At 44.1% G+C, this 18,455-nt stretch overlaps 2 protein-coding genes across 6 annotated transcripts in view; one reads left to right on the top strand and one right to left on the bottom strand.

Moving 5' to 3' along the window:
* Positions 1 to 14,415, top strand: part of LOC136677470 (inositol hexakisphosphate and diphosphoinositol-pentakisphosphate kinase 2-like) — a 54,950-nt gene extending 40,535 nt beyond the window's left edge. For all 4 annotated transcript variants that reach the window (XM_066655019.1, XM_066655015.1, XM_066655018.1 and 1 more), the window contains 2 exons: positions 13,534 to 13,577; positions 14,229 to 14,415. In XM_066655019.1, coding sequence (XP_066511116.1) covers positions 13,534 to 13,577; positions 14,229 to 14,304 — 120 coding nt within the window. In that variant the 3' untranslated portion in view covers positions 14,305 to 14,415. The remainder of the gene's footprint in view (positions 1 to 13,533; positions 13,578 to 14,228) is intronic.
* The window catches only part of LOC136677469 (microtubule-associated protein 1A-like), a 48,080-nt gene that overhangs the window by 12,246 nt on the left and 17,379 nt on the right, over positions 1 to 18,455 (bottom strand). For both annotated transcript variants that reach the window (XM_066655014.1, XM_066655013.1), the window contains exons 3-5: positions 9,031 to 9,113; positions 8,759 to 8,899; positions 699 to 7,701 (exon numbers count right to left, since the gene is read on the bottom strand). In XM_066655014.1, coding sequence (XP_066511111.1) covers positions 699 to 7,701; positions 8,759 to 8,899; positions 9,031 to 9,113 — 7,227 coding nt within the window. The remainder of the gene's footprint in view (positions 1 to 698; positions 7,702 to 8,758; positions 8,900 to 9,030; positions 9,114 to 18,455) is intronic.

The following is an 18,455-nucleotide window of genomic DNA, read 5'->3' as shown; positions in this document are numbered from 1 at the left end:
TACATTATAAATAAATTCTAAAATTCAACACATTTTTAACCACACATTTTTTTACACACTACAGGGGGTCCTCGACTTACGGCGTTGATCCGTTCCTACGTCGCGTCGTAAACCGATTTTCGGTGTAAGTCGGAACATACGTACATACTGTATGTAAATAACATACTGTAAACACTTATCCTATCCTAACACCTATCCTCCTCGGCCCCGAGGCGCGTAACCGTGTATTCTTCTGCATCGCACACCAAACACGAAGTTTTCTTTACGACGTTTACGACGCAAAACCACTTAAGTCGAAACAAGGCTTTATACAGTAAATGGGAGATGTGTCGTAACCACGAAACATCGTAACTCGGGACTGACGTAACCCGAGGACCTCCTGTATTTACTGCACATCAAATATGCATACCAAATGCAATCAGGGGGTGTTATCCTATCTAACACTTGCAATGCAAATATGTGACAATATGCAGTGACAATGTATAAAACAGAATGTTAATTTAGATATTTGCAACAGTTGTACTGTTTCAACACCAAGTGTTTTCAAACAACCCCCACCAATCAACACACACTAGGTCAGCACACCTAGCTGTTATCCCTTAGTGACTGATTATGCCACAAATACAGATGTTAATTGTGTTTTGATCAAATCTGATTTCATAAAACAGGTGTCTTGAATTACTCGTCCAAACACATACCTGACATGCTTTTAATCCCATTGACTAGTCCTCTGCCTGTGTTGTGACTGGACCTGGACACATCATCGTCAATGTCCTTCTTCTTCAGGGATGTGGTGCGAGGAGAAGTGTCCTTTGATGGGGATCTTTTACTTCTGGCGTCCGCCTTCCTGCCAGGAGACTTTGACTTTGACTTACGCAGGCCTTTCGCCTTAGGATCTTTCTTGAGGGGTTTGTCTGTAAGACTGGAGAGTGCCTCTGGGTCTACCATGCATACGTCGGGGTGAGGCGGAAAGGGGGCTGGATCCCTCATGGGCGAGGGCAGTGGATCGTGGTTTTTCTCTGAAGACCTAGATGAGTAATGTTTTCCACCGTAAGCTCCGGATGACTTATCTACAGGGAGGTAATCTGCATCCTCATCTGATTCTACGTTTCCCTCCGCCGTGATGGAAGGGCACTCTTCGGTTCCCGGCGGAACATCGGAATCTGTCTGCGAGGGCAGGGATTCGCTGACAGACGTCGGGGGCGTGTCCTCTCCCGCTAGACCGATCCCTGCAGCCGCGGCTCCAGAAAGGTGCTGTGATTCGCTGTCCTCCCTGTGTGAATGATGGTGAGGTTGGGTGTGATATCTTGTCTTGCCTGCAGGCTGCTGCTGGTCAAAATCCTGGCTGTGCTCATCCTCATCCTCCTCATCACTGGACAGCTGGCAGAGGTTTGGGTTGATAAACGAGGGAGAGGTGTCTCCTTTCCTTTGCTTGTACTCTGAGGACGAGTAACCTGGCGATGCCGAAGAGGAGAAGGGGCTGGCACCCATACACACGTCAGGAGGGTGATCTGAGTCATCTTGCCTGCCTGAGTCTTCTTTATAATAAGAGGACTGGAAGGACTGGTCAGCGGATGCAAGGGAAAGAGGACGGGGTGGATGCTCCGGTTCCATTTCTTCTTCTTCTTCATACTCATCCTCATGACGATAGTGAGGTGGTGAAGCCCCTGGATAAATGCCTCTTTGCTGCATCATTTCCCATTCGAAAGGATTCCTAATCTTGCCAGCTTCATATTCCTCACTTTTCACTTCACTTTTCAACAGGCTTGCTGTTGTTGTCTTGCTAGCTCCACCAAAGCCGTCTGGTGCTACCATGCTCATTTCTGCAGGACCGTTTGCAGTCTCTGGCTTTGAAGAACTATAGGTAAGCACATCTGGCAGTGTGCCTACCTTACTGGCAGTCGTGTCCATAGTTAACTGTTCCGTCAAGGAAAAAGGGTTATCTTTCTTGTCTGCTTGGACAGCTGTGAATGGAGATCTTTCACACATGTAATCATCTTCTTCTTCACTACTCTCTGTGTCTTCATAATACTGTTTCTCAGTGGCATCACCACGAGGCGTTAAAGAAGCAGCAAACAGATCTTTTGTCAAGGGGTCCTTATCAACAGACTGGGATGGAGGACTGTAAGGCCCAGTAGCTCCATATTCAGCCTGCAAATTCGTATCATCCCCCCATTCTGGCTTGTAAAAGCATGCACCCTGGGGACCCTTGTCCAAAGTACCACTGGCAGAGCTGGCGACTTCTTCTCTCTTATCATCTGTAGAGGGGACTGAGTGAGTAGGGAAGGGTTTTATCTCCTCAAACGGTGACAATGGAGAAAACCTCGCAAGGCTAGAAGTCGACTCTGCCGTTGTAGTGGCGGGCGTCAGCTTCTCAGACACTTCTAAATACTCATCTTTAACCAGTCCACTGGAACTGGAGAATGGGGAATCCATCACGAGTGAATGCTCATCTTTAAAGGATGAATATTCATAGCCGCCACTTGCCGGAGTCTCTAGTTCGTCTCCAAACTGGCGGCTGGTGGAGAGAGAAGCAGAGGCAGAAGAAGAGTGGCTGTAGGAGGAGGAGGAGGAATACGCAGTGGCGGTTGTTGTTGCATAATTGAAACCTGGTGAGACTGAGTCTCCTGGCTTTTTAGCTACAACATCTGGTGTTTTTTGCTTCTCAAATTCAACATCTTTCTCATCATGAAATTTATCCTCACTTGACTTTGTAGAGAGGGGTAAGTAAGACTTGTCAAAGCTGTCTTCGGTTTGGACCTTCCCCTCAAACTGGTTAGATGGGAATGCATCTTTCTCCTCACCATAAGAATATTCATATCCTGATGTGTATGTTGTCATGTGGCTGCTGGACAGTAGTGAGGAGGCTTCATCTTTAGTCACGCTGAAAGCTTCCTCAGGACTTTTGTGACTTACAGTGGATTCAAAAGGAGCAGGGGCGGGGGGTTTGCCAAAACTCTCTGTGCTCAGGCCAAAGTCTTGGAAGGTGTCCTTCTTTCCCTCCTTAAATGGAGGAGACACTGTGCTGGAGACACCACTAAATGGATTGAATTCTTTCTCTGATCTGTCTTTGGCACCTTTCTCCTGGTCACTATCACTAACACGTCTTCCGTACATTTCATCATCGTCTTCATCTTCGTCATCGTCCTCCTCTTCCTCCTCCTCCTCCTCTTCGTCATCATCATCCTCTCCATGTGCAAGCATCTTCATGTCTTTTGCAATCGCTCCCTGTGCACTGCTTAAAGACTGAGCTGGACCGCTACTTTTTGCAGAAAAGCCAGAAGCAGTGAAGTCATCTAGAAAATCATTGGATGCTGGGGCACTGACTTCTGTCTTTCCGATGACAGTGGGCTCATCAAATTTAACAGAAAAGGGGTCTCTTACTGGCGAGAAGGAACGTGGGGATTTTTCAGCTGTCTCCGGTTCAACTTTAGCCAGCTGTTCTGTAGATTTTCCCTCTGAAACGTCACTCATATACGATGCCCCATACATGGTTTTAGTTTCACTGTACGAAGCTGACGACACTTCCTTTAGAGATTGCTCAAAAGGTGAGTCATTTGTCATTTCGAATGAACTGGTACTATATGTGGAATCTTTTTTGTCTGCCTCCTTCTCAATGCTTTCATTCTCATCAAATTTGTCCATGAAGTCCTTTGTTAATTTGGGAGAGTATGAACTATCCACTGAACTAGATTTGCTGTCATACGTATCAGAGTAGGTAAAAGTCTTCCCTACATAAGGTGTATCTTGCCTTACTTCCCGCATATACTCATCCTTAGGACCCTTTTCGCGTTCAGGGAAGGAGTACAAGTTGAAGTGTACGCTTTTATCGGCGTCTTTGGAGGTTGCTGTTGTGTCATCTCCCTCTGAATATAACACATCTTTTTTGCCTTGGCCTACTGACACTGAGTCTAACTTGCCCTGAGACCCTTTCACAGTCGAGTAAGTGCAATCCTCAGTTTCACTATCTTCCTCCTCCTCAAAGCCAAGCATCTGGACTTTGCGTTCTTTCTCCAAGTGCGTCATGTCTTGTGGTTTATCTTCCTTCTCCGTTTCCTCTTTCTCTTTTCCAGACAGCTTCTCCTCTTTTAGAGACTGAGGCTCACATGTGAATTCCTCATCAAGGAATGTGCTCTCCCTCTCTTCCTTGTATTTAGTTTTACCGCAAGTCTTCAAACCTTCCTCCTTATAATAATCATTTTCCTCTGCTTCTTCATCTTCCTCCACCTCCTCTTCCTCCTCCTCCTCATCTTCTTCTTCACCTGAATCATCAAAAGTTGCCCGAGTGCTTGAGAAGCCCTTTTTGAATGGGTCACATTCATCCTCTGTAATTTTCACAGAAGTCTTTTCATTAGCATCAATTAAGGGGACTGTTTCATGTTTTGTGTCCTTGTCCATTTGGTCCTCTTTCTCCATGGTTATTGACTTCTGTGCCTTTTCCTCGGTAGGCGAATAGCCACTGCTGGTAGGACCTGACTGTGTAGGTGAAGCCATTCTCATAGTGCTTTCATCTGGACTCAGACATCTCCCTTCTGGTTCTGAAGTAGCACTTGTTTCCGGTGTGCTGGAGAAATTGGTTGCAGAAGGTAGAGGTTTTTCAGCAACTTCTGCCTTAGTGGGCTCAACCTGAGAAAGACAGGTCATTTTATCATCCTTTACTTGTGAGAAAGGTGAGGAAAGAGGTGCCATTGAGGAGGGAGACTTATCAAATCCTTGTTCTTGGTCTTGCATTGCAGCAGACGCATAGCCTTCATGCAACTTTCCAAGAGGCACATCGATATTGGGCGTCTGGTCCTCATCCTCCTCTTCATCTTCTTCATCTTCTTCATGTACCTGAGTGGTAGGCTTCGAAAGAGCCTCCAGTTCAGGAACAACGGGCTGGTATTCTTCGGATGGAGGTGACTTGAAGCACTTGTCTTCCTCTAAAGATGACGTTGGAGAGATTGTGCCAGCTGAGTGTAAATATTCCTTTCCTTCAGTGCGGCTGGATGACGGTATACTGTTGATGGTATCCAAAAGTAAGGAGTTTTTCCCTGCGTCCTCAGTTGGAGGCGCTGTCACAGATGCAATAGACTGATCCTCAGTGACAGATGTTGCGAATGAAGATAACTTATCATACTCTGTAATGGAAGTGGCAGAAGATATATGTTCCTCTTCTGCCAGCGGTGCTGCAATAATATTTGAGGCAAATGCAGATAAAGCTGGCTCTTGGCCCACGCTACTTCCTTTTACAGTGAGATCAGACGCAACCGATATTGTTGGTGGTTTCATCTCTTTTACACCATGGATGGTGTCAAAGCAGCCAGTCTCACTAGGGACAGAAATGTCATATGAGCCGACATCGTAACGGAGATGTGGGATCCTATCTTCTGCATCGTCATGGATCTCCTCATCAGAAATGGTCTGTTCAGTCTCGGAATATCCAGGAATGGTCTCGTCTTGGATAAACGAAATATGCTCGGCAGCCACGACAGGTTTGGCCGATTTTGTTTCACTCTGTTTGGAGTCCCAGTCCTTGTCAAGTTTTTCTTTCTTAGCCGCCTCAGATTTGTATTTCAGCTCATCCTCATGAACTATATCCTCTGCTTCCTCCAACTCTGCCTTCTCAATAACATCCTCTTCCTCCTCACTTTCACTCTTTTTTGTGGTCTTTCCGAAATCCACTTGTTTGTCCGTCATGTCTGGCCATTTCTTCTCATCTGCCTTGCCAATGACATGTGAAACTTCTGCTGTCTTGGTCTCTGTGTTGTACTCCTCATTGTCATCCTCCATACCAGCACCTTCATCCTCAAATTTCTCATCACTCTTTGTTGGGGATTTACTTGTCTTTGCTGAATACAGCTGCTTTTCCTCATGAGGGGATTCGGTTTCGACATCAGTAGTGGTTATTCCTTCGTCGGGGGACTCGATATGAGGGACTTTTGTGTCGTTGAAAGTTGAAGATTGAATATTTGGTAGCAATTTGCTCTTGGACATCTCTTCTTGTCTCAGTGCTTCAAAATCCTTGGTAAGGTCCTCTGGGGATGAAACCAAGGATCTGTCGTTTTCCTGTTTCTTCTTAGCAACCTGTTGCGCAGCAGGTCTGTTCTCTTGCTCCTTGGCTGCTTTTGTTTTTTCCATCTTTGGCTTTGTTTGAACCTTTGCTTTGTTCAGGGTCTTCCTGACTTCAGGTGTGAAAGGCTTCAGGTCAGGTTTAGTGATTTTCCTTAACTCTGGTTTACTTGAATCTGTCTTCTTTTCTTCTTTCAATTTGGATTCTTTGTTGTCATCTTTTTTCACAGATTTCACCTCCCTCTTTTCCTTCTTAATCTCTTTCTTTTCTTTGTCTTTCTTTTCCTCCATTTTGGCCACCTTATCTTTGTCCTGCTTTTTAGGAGATTTTTCTCTCAACAATTTCTTTTTCTCTGCCTTCACTGTGTCTGTACGGGCTTTCACGGGTTTGGGACTTGAAACACTCTCCTTCAACTTCTTCGGCTTCTTTTCAACTTTGTTCTCCTTTATGGAGTCACTCTTGGATTCGATGTCTTCATTTGCCTCTTTTTTGCTTGCTTTAGTGGTGGCATGCATTTTGGGTGAGGATTTGAGGCTTTCCTTGCTATCGGTCCTCGGTTTCAGTTTTGTTTGTTTAATGACTGGAGGGGGAGCTCCGGCCGATATGTCTTTCTGAGTTGCCACTGGATAGCGCAAAAAGTCAAGATGCCTCAGCTTTTCCAGGCCCTCAAAAATTTTGTTCTGTGGGGCATTTCCTGGAAACAGCACCCTCACAATCTTCTCAGTGGGGCTGGCAGGAACCCAGACAACAAGGGCTGTTACTGATGTGAGGTAAGGAACAGATATTTCCCCCTCTTTTCCATTTGCCAAGATGATACCGGTTTTCGCCTTGCTGTTACCTGCCCACTTCTGCATAAAGAACTGCATTTCCTTACTGTCCTTGACAGGGTTAAGGATGTACATGTCTAACTTGCCAACCCCCAGTTTGTGAAAAAGTGTGACGGGCTCGATTGTGTTGCTAACAACTCGACAGAGAGGCTCCGGCCTGATACCAAGTTTGCTGAGGTACTGCAAAGTCAAAGAGGCCTCTTCTATGCTCCTTTTCACTTTCAGCGTTGGTTCTGACATCTTTAGCTTTTCTGGAACGTTAAAGAACACCACACCAAGCTCAGGTGAGATCAGGTTTTTCATCCATTCTCCGTAGGCATTGGAGCCTTGGGATGGTTCCTCCTCCTGCTCCGCAATTTTCCTCTGCAACAGTCCATTAATTCCAGCAAGATTGTCTGCTCCAATGTGGGTAAGGAGAACAGAATCTATCCGATCCAAGTGTCGCACCAGCTTCCAGAAACAGGACTTGCGATCTGAGCCGCCATCAATCAAAATATTGAAGCCATTGACTGCAAACAGGGCGGAATCGCCCCTTCCTCCAGGGAAGATGTAGCAGCATGGCTTGGACAATTTCAGAAACCCTCCTGAGGTGGGAGGCTCCAGCAGCTCAAAAGGAGAGGGGACGTCCACCGTCTCTGAGACGTACTCCGTAAACTCTGTCACGCCCTCCATCTCAGGCAGCACAGGGTCAGGGTTCAGTCGAATGTCCAGCAGATACTGCTCCGGATTGAGCTCCAGGGAGCTCCAGGCTCCCTCCGCTGCACAGCACACAGTCAGACACGCTGGCTCTCCTGGAGCTGACTGGCCCAGGAAGTCTTTAATCTACAAAATAAAAGGGAAAATCAAAAAGGTTGAATCAATTACACTTTTGACTATTTTGTAATTAGATGACACTTAGATACAGTGTTAAAATGATACATTTTTAATGAACAAAAAGTTACAAAGTTACACTTTTCTTTTACTAAAAGCAAATCAAAGTGGGAATTAATGAGTTAATGACGAATTAATAATGAATTAACTTTGAGTGTATATATATATATATATATATATATATATATATATATATATATATATATATACACACACACAAAATTAATTCATTATTAATTCGTATATTAATTCGTATATATATATATATACATACAGCAGTACTGTGCAAAAGTTATAGGAACCAGAGATTATGACATTTAAAAAGCTATTTATCTGAACAGTAAGTGTTTATTTGCTAAAAAACAAACAAACAAACAACAAATAACACCCAACAATAGAATAAAACCCAATAACATTATTCCAGTGTGATCCTCTGTGTGTGAAATTGTTGTTTAACTTTTTCCAAATCTCTCCTCTTGGACTCCGTATTATTTGAGGTTATCATCCATTACCTAGTTTTAGCGGTGAATAAATAATGATTTTAAATAATGTGGGGGCGGCACGGTGGCGCAGCAGGTAGTCTGTGTTGCCCTGTGAAGGACTGGCGCCCCCTCCAGGGTGAATTCCCGCCTCGCGCCCAATGATTCCAGGTAGGCTCTGGACCCACCGCGACCCTGAATTGGATAAGCGCTTACAGATAATGAATGAATGAATGAATGAATAATGTGTGCTGTGGATTTAACAAATTCATGCAAATCAAGGAGCATTTGAACAAAACATTGTTCTTCAAACTCACTCCCACCCACTACTTTATGGAAACCTAATGATCTAATATTTCTTATATGTTTTATATTATAATTTTGTTGTATTTACTGTGATTATATATAACTTTATGTAAGGACCACGCTTACTCATGTAGGTGCCTAAGATTTCTGCACAGTACTCTATATATATCCAGTCATTCAGGGTTTAAGGAGTTCAAAATTTGTGTAAAAGCATACATGCTTACTCTTTGACTTGTGATGATATCAGAAAAGTTCTTCCAGCCAAAGACACCACTTTGAAGGATGATGTCACCACCTTGGTCAGAGCTCTGACCACATAGAACCAATAGCTTGTGTCTGGCGGACTCACAGAGCAGGGTTCTGATCTGTTAGAGAGGATAAAAACGATGACTGCAGTTTTAAGCATTTATTATTTAAAGGCCTGCGACTCAGCAATATAAACATTTTAACTCTGTACTCGCCAAGACTGAAGCTGTATATGAACCACTTCTATTACCTCTATTGCGATATTGTTCTCAGATGGATTCACCAACACAACTGTCTCAAGGACATCACTCTTGTATTGCAGAAGTCTTTGTCCTGCAGATGGGAGAAGGGAGTTGTTATAACTGTAAAATAAATATCACAGAGATTATATGGGTACATGGCTTGTGTTGAACACACAATTGATGCAAGACCGCAAAGACACACGAAACCTAGAAAGATATATATTCAAACTACGTCATATAACAAGCTTGTAGTGGAATTTTTAATGATAAAGATTACAGTAAGATCTGTACGCAAACATCACTCCTACAGACTTCATTTCTATTGTGAATCACACTTGGTATTTATTGCAGCGCCAATGTGCAAGACCTCCTTAATCTCCCAGGCCTGTTAAATTCCAAGCAACCAAAACAATTTTGCAAAGCTGCTGCATGCAAATCTATTGGCTGTTGCCATGGAGATGGCGAGCGAGCAACTGCCGCCAGCCGCGTTACACTGACCCAGTCTTGGAGCTGCGCGACGCATTGCAGCATTTCTGTGTGAGGGATGGGGGAGGGAAGAAAAAACGGCCCTCCCCTCCACTGCATATGAAAATGCAAGGCATTGCAAGAGAGCAGGAGCATCACGCAGAGATATCCAGGTGCAGCATCATGCTATATTAAGCAGTCATCTCTCATTGGCTGCGTAAAAGCTACAGACACATGGCAGCTTTTTCCATAGGGTGTGGGTAATTTCCACTGCAGTCAGGGAGGAGCATGGCCACTGGGTCTTAAATAAAAGGCAGATGATTTGCTAGGGCTTTTCTCACTCCCGCAGGAGCTTAACATACATGAGCTTGTAAAACCTCACATAATTAGCATTTCAGAGCAGTGTGTGTTGCTGGGTAAAATAGAACAGGGTATGAGTGGTTTAGATGAAGTTAGTTTACTCAAGATAAAACATCCCAAGATATATATTTGAAATAGTCCGGTCATCAAGTGCAATTAATTCACATCAGTGAAGACAAGAGGCACTCTGTCATATCACAGTTAGTACTTCAGTGCACTACTGAAAATGTGAAAGACAGCGTCCTTTGAGTACTGCCAACAGATAAGCATTTAATTGCTTCATTTCTGTTGGGTGTACTTTCCCAAAAGAGAAGTCCCCTTGAGGGAGAATGGTACATAAGTTCCACATTAATCTGACATTTCACTAAGCTCACGTGCATATCAGCCTCAAAAATGACCAGATTTAGAGGCCACTTTATTAACCTTACAATTAAAAAAGTAATAATAAAATAACTTAAAAAATGCTGTGTTCTGAGGCTGTGGAAATGTTGATATGACCTTCACGTGTGCTTTGGAGGAGAAATGGGGAGTAGATAATGGATAATGGTATAAGGGGTCAAAAGAGACAAGAGAGTCCCCAATGACATTGCACATTCAGGCTGAGGCCTAACACCAGCCAAAGTCACCTTACAGCAGATCAGCACGTGATTACACACAGAACAACATAAGAATCAGGATGGTTTATAGGATGCATTACTTCCAGCCTTGCTTCCCCCTGAACAATTAAATGGTGATTTAATGGTAACCTTATCTATAATTCTTACATAAATATGACCCATGTCCTGGTTGGTTACCCTGCCTTGTACCACACTATAATAGTCATTCTGGGCTTAAGTATGGGCTAATCACACTCTGTATGATTTCAACCTGAACGAGCAAGGATACAACAGTTAAGAATAAAATAACATTCATTCATTCATTATCTGTAAGCACACAGTAAGAACACACCACACTCCTCACAGACAGTCACCCGGAGGAAACCCACGCAGACACAGGGAGAACACACCACACTCCTCACAGACAGTCACCCGGAGAAAACCCACGCAGACACAGGGAGAACACACCACACTCCTCACAGACAGTCACCCGGAGGAAACCCACGCAGACACAGGGAGAACACACCACACTCCTCACAGACAGTCACCCGGAGGAAACCCACGCAGACACAGGGAGAACACACCACACTCCTCACAGACAGTCACCCGGAGGAAACCCACGCAGACACAGGGAGAACACACCACACTCCTCACAGACAGTCACCCGGAGGAAACCCACGCAGACACAGGGAGAACACACCACAGTCCTCACAGACAGTCACCCGGAGGAAACCCACGCGGACACAGGGAGAACACACCACATTCCTCACAGACAGTCACCCGGAGGAAACCCACGCGGACACAGGGAGAACACACCACACTCCTCACAGACAGTCGCCCGGAGGAAACCCACGCAGACACAGGGAGAACACACCACACTCCTCACAGACAGTCACCCGGAGGAAACCCACACAGACACAGGGAGAACACACCACACTCCTCACAGACAGTCACCCGGAGAAAACCCACACAGACACAGGGAGAACACACCACACTCCTCACAGACAGTCACCCGGAGAAAACCCACACAGACACAGGGAGAACACACCACACTCCTCACAGACAGTCACCCGGAGGAAACCCACGCAGACACAGGGAGAACACACCACACTCCTCACAGACAGTCACCCGGAGGAAGCCCACGCAGACACAGGGAGAACACACCACACTCCTCACAGACAGTCACCCGGAGGAAGCCCACGCAGACACAGGGAGAACACACCACAGTCCTCACAGACAGTCACCCGGAGGAAACCCACGCGGACACAGGGAGAACACACCACATTCCTCACAGACAGTCACCCGGAGGAAACCCACGCGGACACAGGGAGAACACACCACACTCCTCACAGACAGTCGCCCGGAGGAAACCCACGCAGACACAGGGAGAACACACCACACTCCTCACAGACAGTCACCCGGAGGAAACCCACACAGACACAGGGAGAACACACCACACTCCTCACAGACAGTCACCCGGAGAAAACCCACACAGACACAGGGAGAACACACCACACTCCTCACAGACAGTCACCCGGAGAAAACCCACACAGACACAGGGAGAACACACCACACTCCTCACAGACAGTCACCCGGAGGAAACCCACACAGACACAGGGAGAACACACCACACTCCTCACAGACAGTCACCCGGAGGAAACCCACACAGACACAGGGAGAACACACCACACTCCTCACAGACAGTCACCCGGAGGAAACCCACGCCTACATATCATCGATGCCCAGTTAAAAACATGCATCTCTATTTTTGTGGAGTTTTAATTAAATACATAATTTGAACACAATTTTTCATGATGAATAGACCAATAGACATGTCTTGGAATTAAATTTCCATTGAAAGTTAAGAAGGTTTTGTCCTTCTCGTGCTTTTAATTGGACAACGATGTTATAATGTGCTCCAAAAAGCACATTAACATAATTTATCACTGCAATGACAAACATCACCATAATGTGTATAAAAAACACATACAGCACGGTTCAGTTGTTTGCGTACACACATTACTTTAAATATAGATTCCTGTCTCCAGAGAAGCCATGTAGACCTAAAGACCCACATTAGCATGTGACCATGCTGACAATGCAACCAAAACACATTACAGCACACGGCTCTTCCCTTCTGCACAGAGGATTACACTCCTCCCGCAGGCGTACTGTACTGAAGCTGACAGTTAACCTGGAGCTCGGGTCATTTAAACTTCTGCTCCACTGCACGTTTTCCCCCAGTGGATTAGAACAGATGAAAAAAAAGATTGATTTTTACTGGCAAAGCTGTGGGTTGTGATAGGACAAAGGAACATGCACTTCAACTAAGCTCAAGTTTGTGCTGGATTTTCACTGAAAGTGTAATGGAAGGACTGTATGTCTTGGTTAAACATGGAGAGGGATTTAGGCCACAGGGCCTGGGGTAGATGAACGAATGAATGAATGAATCTCAGATCGTAGTCTTAGCAGACAGTGCCATTTGGATTTTAATTATATGCCAAAGAGGGCAAACCTGAGACAGTTGACAGTCCTCCCTTTTTACTGAGCCTTGATGGAGTCTGTTCCACAGATAAAACACTCTGGAAATATTCTACATCTGTTTGATAAAAACAGCTCAATGCCCTTCACAGAAACCTGATTCTGTGCTGAATATTCTAGAGAGCAAATTGCTGAAGAGAAAGGAATGAAGAAACTGTGTTGGCTGTGAGTGGAAAAGTAAACCACAAATGCAGGGCTAAATCCAACTCAGTCTGCCAATAGCAGTAGTCTCACAGTTGTTAAGATTGGACTTCAAAAAGCTTCGCAATCGATTACAGCGACTTTATACACATAATTTAGTGAAAATATAGGAAGAGATTTTTCAAATGTTGCATAGTTACATAACTAAGATATATGCAAAATGACTCCCACTGTTTTGATGTGAAATTCCTAATTGTAGAAAAACAACTTAAACAAATAATGGTGAGAGTAACCAACTTCCTGAAGTGTCCTTAAAGCCTCCCCACAGAAATGTATTACATAAAATATGTATACGTAGGTATATTTATGCCATTCATTCATTTTCTCTAACCAATTCATTCTGTTCAGGATCGTGGTGGGATTGGAGCCCACCTGGAATCATTGGGAACAAGGTAAGAACACACCCTGGACAAGGTATCACACACTCAAGTCACTCAAACACTCACACATATATACAGTGAAGCACAACCAATCCACCTACCAACATGTGCTTTTAGCTTGTGGAAACCCACACAGGCACAGGGAGAACATACCACGCCTTTCACGGGCTTTTAACCATATTTTCTCAGCTCAAACTCAACTTTAAGCTTACTTAAAATTACACTTTTTGCACTGTAACAATCACAACCCTTGGTCTCTACCAACACCAGTGTAAAGAAATCTGACAAGTAACTTACTCTTCAATTAACCATTTTCATCAAGACCACTCACAAAGGCTTTAATTAAATTTCAAACACTTAATCACAAAAATCTCTACGAGTTCCCCTTTAAAAACACTAAGAATCATTAAGACATCTAATGATAATTAAGAGTACTTATTCATTATTATTTTGTGGCTATCATAAATGATTTGCTAATAACGTCTATGAAGTTCTGTAATTGTAAATGTGAGCAATTTATTTCTGGAACAATTCACAGCTCCTTGGAGATTTAGAGCTAACTCAAGTGTGGACTTGGTTGGTATTGCACTGGAGCTTTGAGGCTAACATTGCTAACATGCAGTGTAAGCTCTCTTAGCTGATTGTTTTTTTCTCCCCACACAGGCAGCAGACATCTTTTCTTTTTGTGGATGGAGGTACCAAAGGCCACATTACTGTAATCTACACACTGCATATATGACATTATTTAAAGACAGAAGTTCAGAGGTTACGTCCTGAGAATATGCACGTTTGCTAATTTTAGCGCAATATTGTTCAGGAAACTGGAAAATAATCTTGTAAAAACATCTTATTAAACTTGCACTTGAGTCAAACTAGGTTGTTAACTCATTCTAATGACAGAAATACATGCACACACTGATATTCTATATAGAGAATGCTTTAGTTTGAACAATATTTCTTCAGAAGAAATGTACTTTAAGGACATTGTTACACTGCCAACATAAATGTTTAACGGTAATGGTTTTGGTCTTTTACCGCTACAAACTATGAGTTGAAACCTGTCTTAATTTAGTGATCTCTCTCAAAACTGAATGTATTTAATAGACTATAACTTTAACATGGGGTAATGACTTTGATGGTATTTGGAAGCTAACGGACATTAGCTTCTTTACTCAATGTTCTCTCTCTTAATGCAATAGGCTTTTAGGCTTTTTATATCAATTCATTTGCTTCCTGTCCATCACCACAGCTCAAGAAAAAAAAAAATTGCATGAAGATAAAAAAAACAAGATAAGAGCTGGAGGAAACGTGTGAGCGAGTGTGTCCCACTCTTACACAGTTATCTAAAGCCGGTTCTTTAGTAAGCAGTGGGGGCTTCTTTCTTTAATCCTGTTAAGGCCTTATAATCGCATCCGTACCAATGTAATTCTGACCACCACTCAGGAACCATCTTCAGCTCACTTCCAAACACTTTGTGATGACTTTAGGTTGATCAAATTGCTTGTTAACAAGCAGGAGTGATGCAGGGGACAGAACACACGATGAAAGACAAACAGGACTGTTGGCTATGCTCTTTTTCCATTGCAATGGATCTATTAGAGCCAACAGCTGAAGCAAATGAATGCTGAACGCTGGCTAGAATTGTACTAATGTTCTTTCAGGCACGGTAAATAAGTAACAAGAGGAAGCAGAAGTGGGCACTGACTGGGATATGATATGCCCACACTTGAGCCTCTTTGTAATAACTAACAACAGACAATTTTCATAGACTTCAAGGACAGAGGGACACACAAATCACACTGGGACACACACTGGGGAGGCTTTTCAGACAAATTTGTTATTTGGCATTTCACTGCCCTATTTTAATAAAATGAAACAAAAAGTTGTGATGTAATATATTTCAATCTTTTCAAAGTTATAAACTATAAAGGTTTATGTCTAGCAACACATTCTTTGTTTATTTTAACTAGCGATGAACAATGACATCAGAAGCATTTCAATATCATCATAGATTTGTTTAAAAAATATATTAATATTGGACTGATGTTTGGATTAGATTTATAAATTGAACCAATATTTTTTATGTACTTTAGAAGAGCAGAATGCAAAGTTTGTAAACCTAGTTTGTAAACCTATAGAAGAATACTATATACCTCATATTCATTATTATGTGAGCAATAATAGTTTTATAACCCTCGTGAACATTCCCACAGATGAATGCTCAGTATACTCAGCTGAGCATGGAGGAGTTTTTATGAAACAGCTTGTGCTCATCTGGGGGTCGGTCACTCTTCTGAGGTGTTCAGCTGAGGTAAGCAAACCAAGCTTATGAGTTAATTTGCTTAACATGTCCAAGACATGTGCAGCAGGTAGGTGTCGCAGTCACACAGCTCCATGGACCTGGAGGTTGTGGGTTCGATTCCCGCTCCGGGTGACTGTCTGTGAGGAGTGTGGTGTGTTCTCCCTGTCTCTGCGTGGGTTTCCTCCGGGTGACTGTCTGTGAGGAATGTGGTGTGTTCTCCCCGTGTCCGCGTGGGTTTCCTCCGGGTGACTGTCTGTGAGGAGTGTGGTGTGTTCTCCCAGTGTCCGCGTGGGTTTCCTCCGGGTGACTGTCTGTGAGGAGTGTGGTGTGTTCTCCCTGTGTTTGCGTGGGTTTCCTCCGGGTGACTGTCTGTGAGGAGTGTGGTGTGTTCTCCCCGTGTCCGTGTGGGTTTCCTCCGGGTGACTGTCTGTGAGGAGTGTGGTGTGTTCTCCCTGTGTCTGCGTGGGTTTCCTCGGGTGCTCCGGTTTCCTCCCACAGTCCAAAAACACACATTGGTAGGTGGATTGGCGACTCAAAAGTGTCCGTAGGTGTGAGTGAATGTGTGCGTGTGTGTCGCCCTGTGAAGGACTGGCGCCCCCCTCCAGGGTGTAATCCCACCTTGCGCCCAATGATTCCAGGTAGGCTCTGGACCCACCGCGACCCTGAACTGGATAAGGGTTACAGACAATGAATAGGTGCATGGATGGATGTCCAAGACATATCAAAAACCAAGCTCAGCGCGGAGGACATATTACCTATAATGGAGTCATATGATGAAATCCCAACATAGCATAATGAGGTTAAAGCCTTATAAACAGGTCACAAATGAAGTAGCGGTGTTAGGTCATTTACTGGGAATTCTAGATACACTCTCAGAAAAAAAGGTACAGCAGAAGTCACTAAAGGTACAACAGTGGTGTACCTTTTATGGTGTACTAAAAATATAACAATGTTAAGACCAAAATGCTCATGAAAAAATTTTAATCTACCAATTCTTGCATATAATCACCTATCAGGAAATATTTCAGTATCTTGCACCTCACCCTAGGCCTGAAAATGAGCTGAGAGAGCTGATGTACTCAGCTCTGATGTCTTCAAAGAAGGGATAAAAAAGTGGGTCAGCTGGGCAATGCCCAATATACTTCCGCTGTATTATACGACAAGAGTGTGCAGATTTGAATGAAGCCACAAAGCACAGGTAAATGATCTGAGTTACAGTTCAACCACAAAACAAACCCTGCAACCCGTAACGAACTCAAAGGCAGCTCCGTCTCAGCCTGTGTTTACAACTCATGCCATCCATGCATTGCAAATATCCCCAACCCTTAGAAACCTGCACTGGCAGTAGAGTGTCTTCAGGATGAGGGAGTACACACGTGCCATATGCATTTGCATTTATATTTTTTATTTTAACTGACTCCATTACCTCACTGCTTTAGTTCTTCTGAACGGATTGTAAAATATTAATGAAAACGTGCAAACATGCCACTCAGCCCTGGGAAAGTGAAAGTAGTGAACCTTTAAAACCTACTTAAACCAGTCAGAGTCAATGTAAGAGGTTAAGGCCATTGTTGGACATCTTTTTTTTCTTTTAAATCACAGGCATTTCTCAGCACCAGCTTTTACAGCATGCAACAAATCGCCTCTCTTCTGGACACACATGCACAAGACTCGACATTCTGTGCACACTGTCATCATGCAGCCTGTTTCACATCAGCTCGCATTAATTTAAACCTCCACTCTGTCTGACGTGAATATCCCTGACCAACACACAACGCTGACAGAGACACCGTCTCCAGATATACATCGTCGTGTTACCCTCAGATCAAAATAAGAATCGCTTCATTATCAGAAATAACACAAGAGACTCACCTCGGATGAGGATGTGGAGGGCGCGTGCATGTGTGTGTGTGTGAAGCCCAGCGCTCACGGGCAGCCAGGACACACGCACGCGCGCGCGTGCACGAGAGGGGCAGTGGGTGGGCGGGACGTGTGTGTGTATGTGTGGTATGTGAGAGAAATAGCGATAGAGAAAAAAGGCGGGGGTGGGGGGGCGTGGTTTGTACACAGTCGACTAGATTGGCACGTATTACACATATTATTACAAATAGTGTTGATAGAACACAAATAATCACATGTAGGGATGTCACAATATATTGGGTTGAATTAATATAATGAATAGAATATTACCTTTACAGAAGTTGACTACTTTGGCTGACTTGAAGATCCCCTCTGCTGTAAATGAAGTTTATTCATTTTGTTTATGCACATTTTGTTTCTTCATTCATTCATTCATTCATTATCTGTAACCCTTATCCAGTTCAGGGTCGCGGTGGGTCCAGAGCCTACCTGGAATCACTGGGCTCAAGGCACACACCCTGGAGGGGGCGCCAGTCCTTCACGGGGCAACACAGACAGACACATTCACTCACACCTATGGACACTTTTTTTGAGTCACCAATCCACCTACCAACGTGTGTTTTTGGACTGTGGGAGGAAACCGGAGCACCCGGAGGAAACCCACGCAGACACAGGGAGAACACACCACACTCCTCACAGACAGTCACTCGGAGGAAACCCATGCAGAC

This window comes from Hoplias malabaricus, chromosome X2, assembly GCF_029633855.1.
Source record: "Hoplias malabaricus isolate fHopMal1 chromosome X2, fHopMal1.hap1, whole genome shotgun sequence".
In the NCBI taxonomy this organism is placed as follows: domain Eukaryota; kingdom Metazoa; phylum Chordata; class Actinopteri; order Characiformes; family Erythrinidae; genus Hoplias; species Hoplias malabaricus.
Note: the sequence above shows the minus strand (reverse complement) of the source record. Positions and strands in the feature narration are given on the sequence as shown.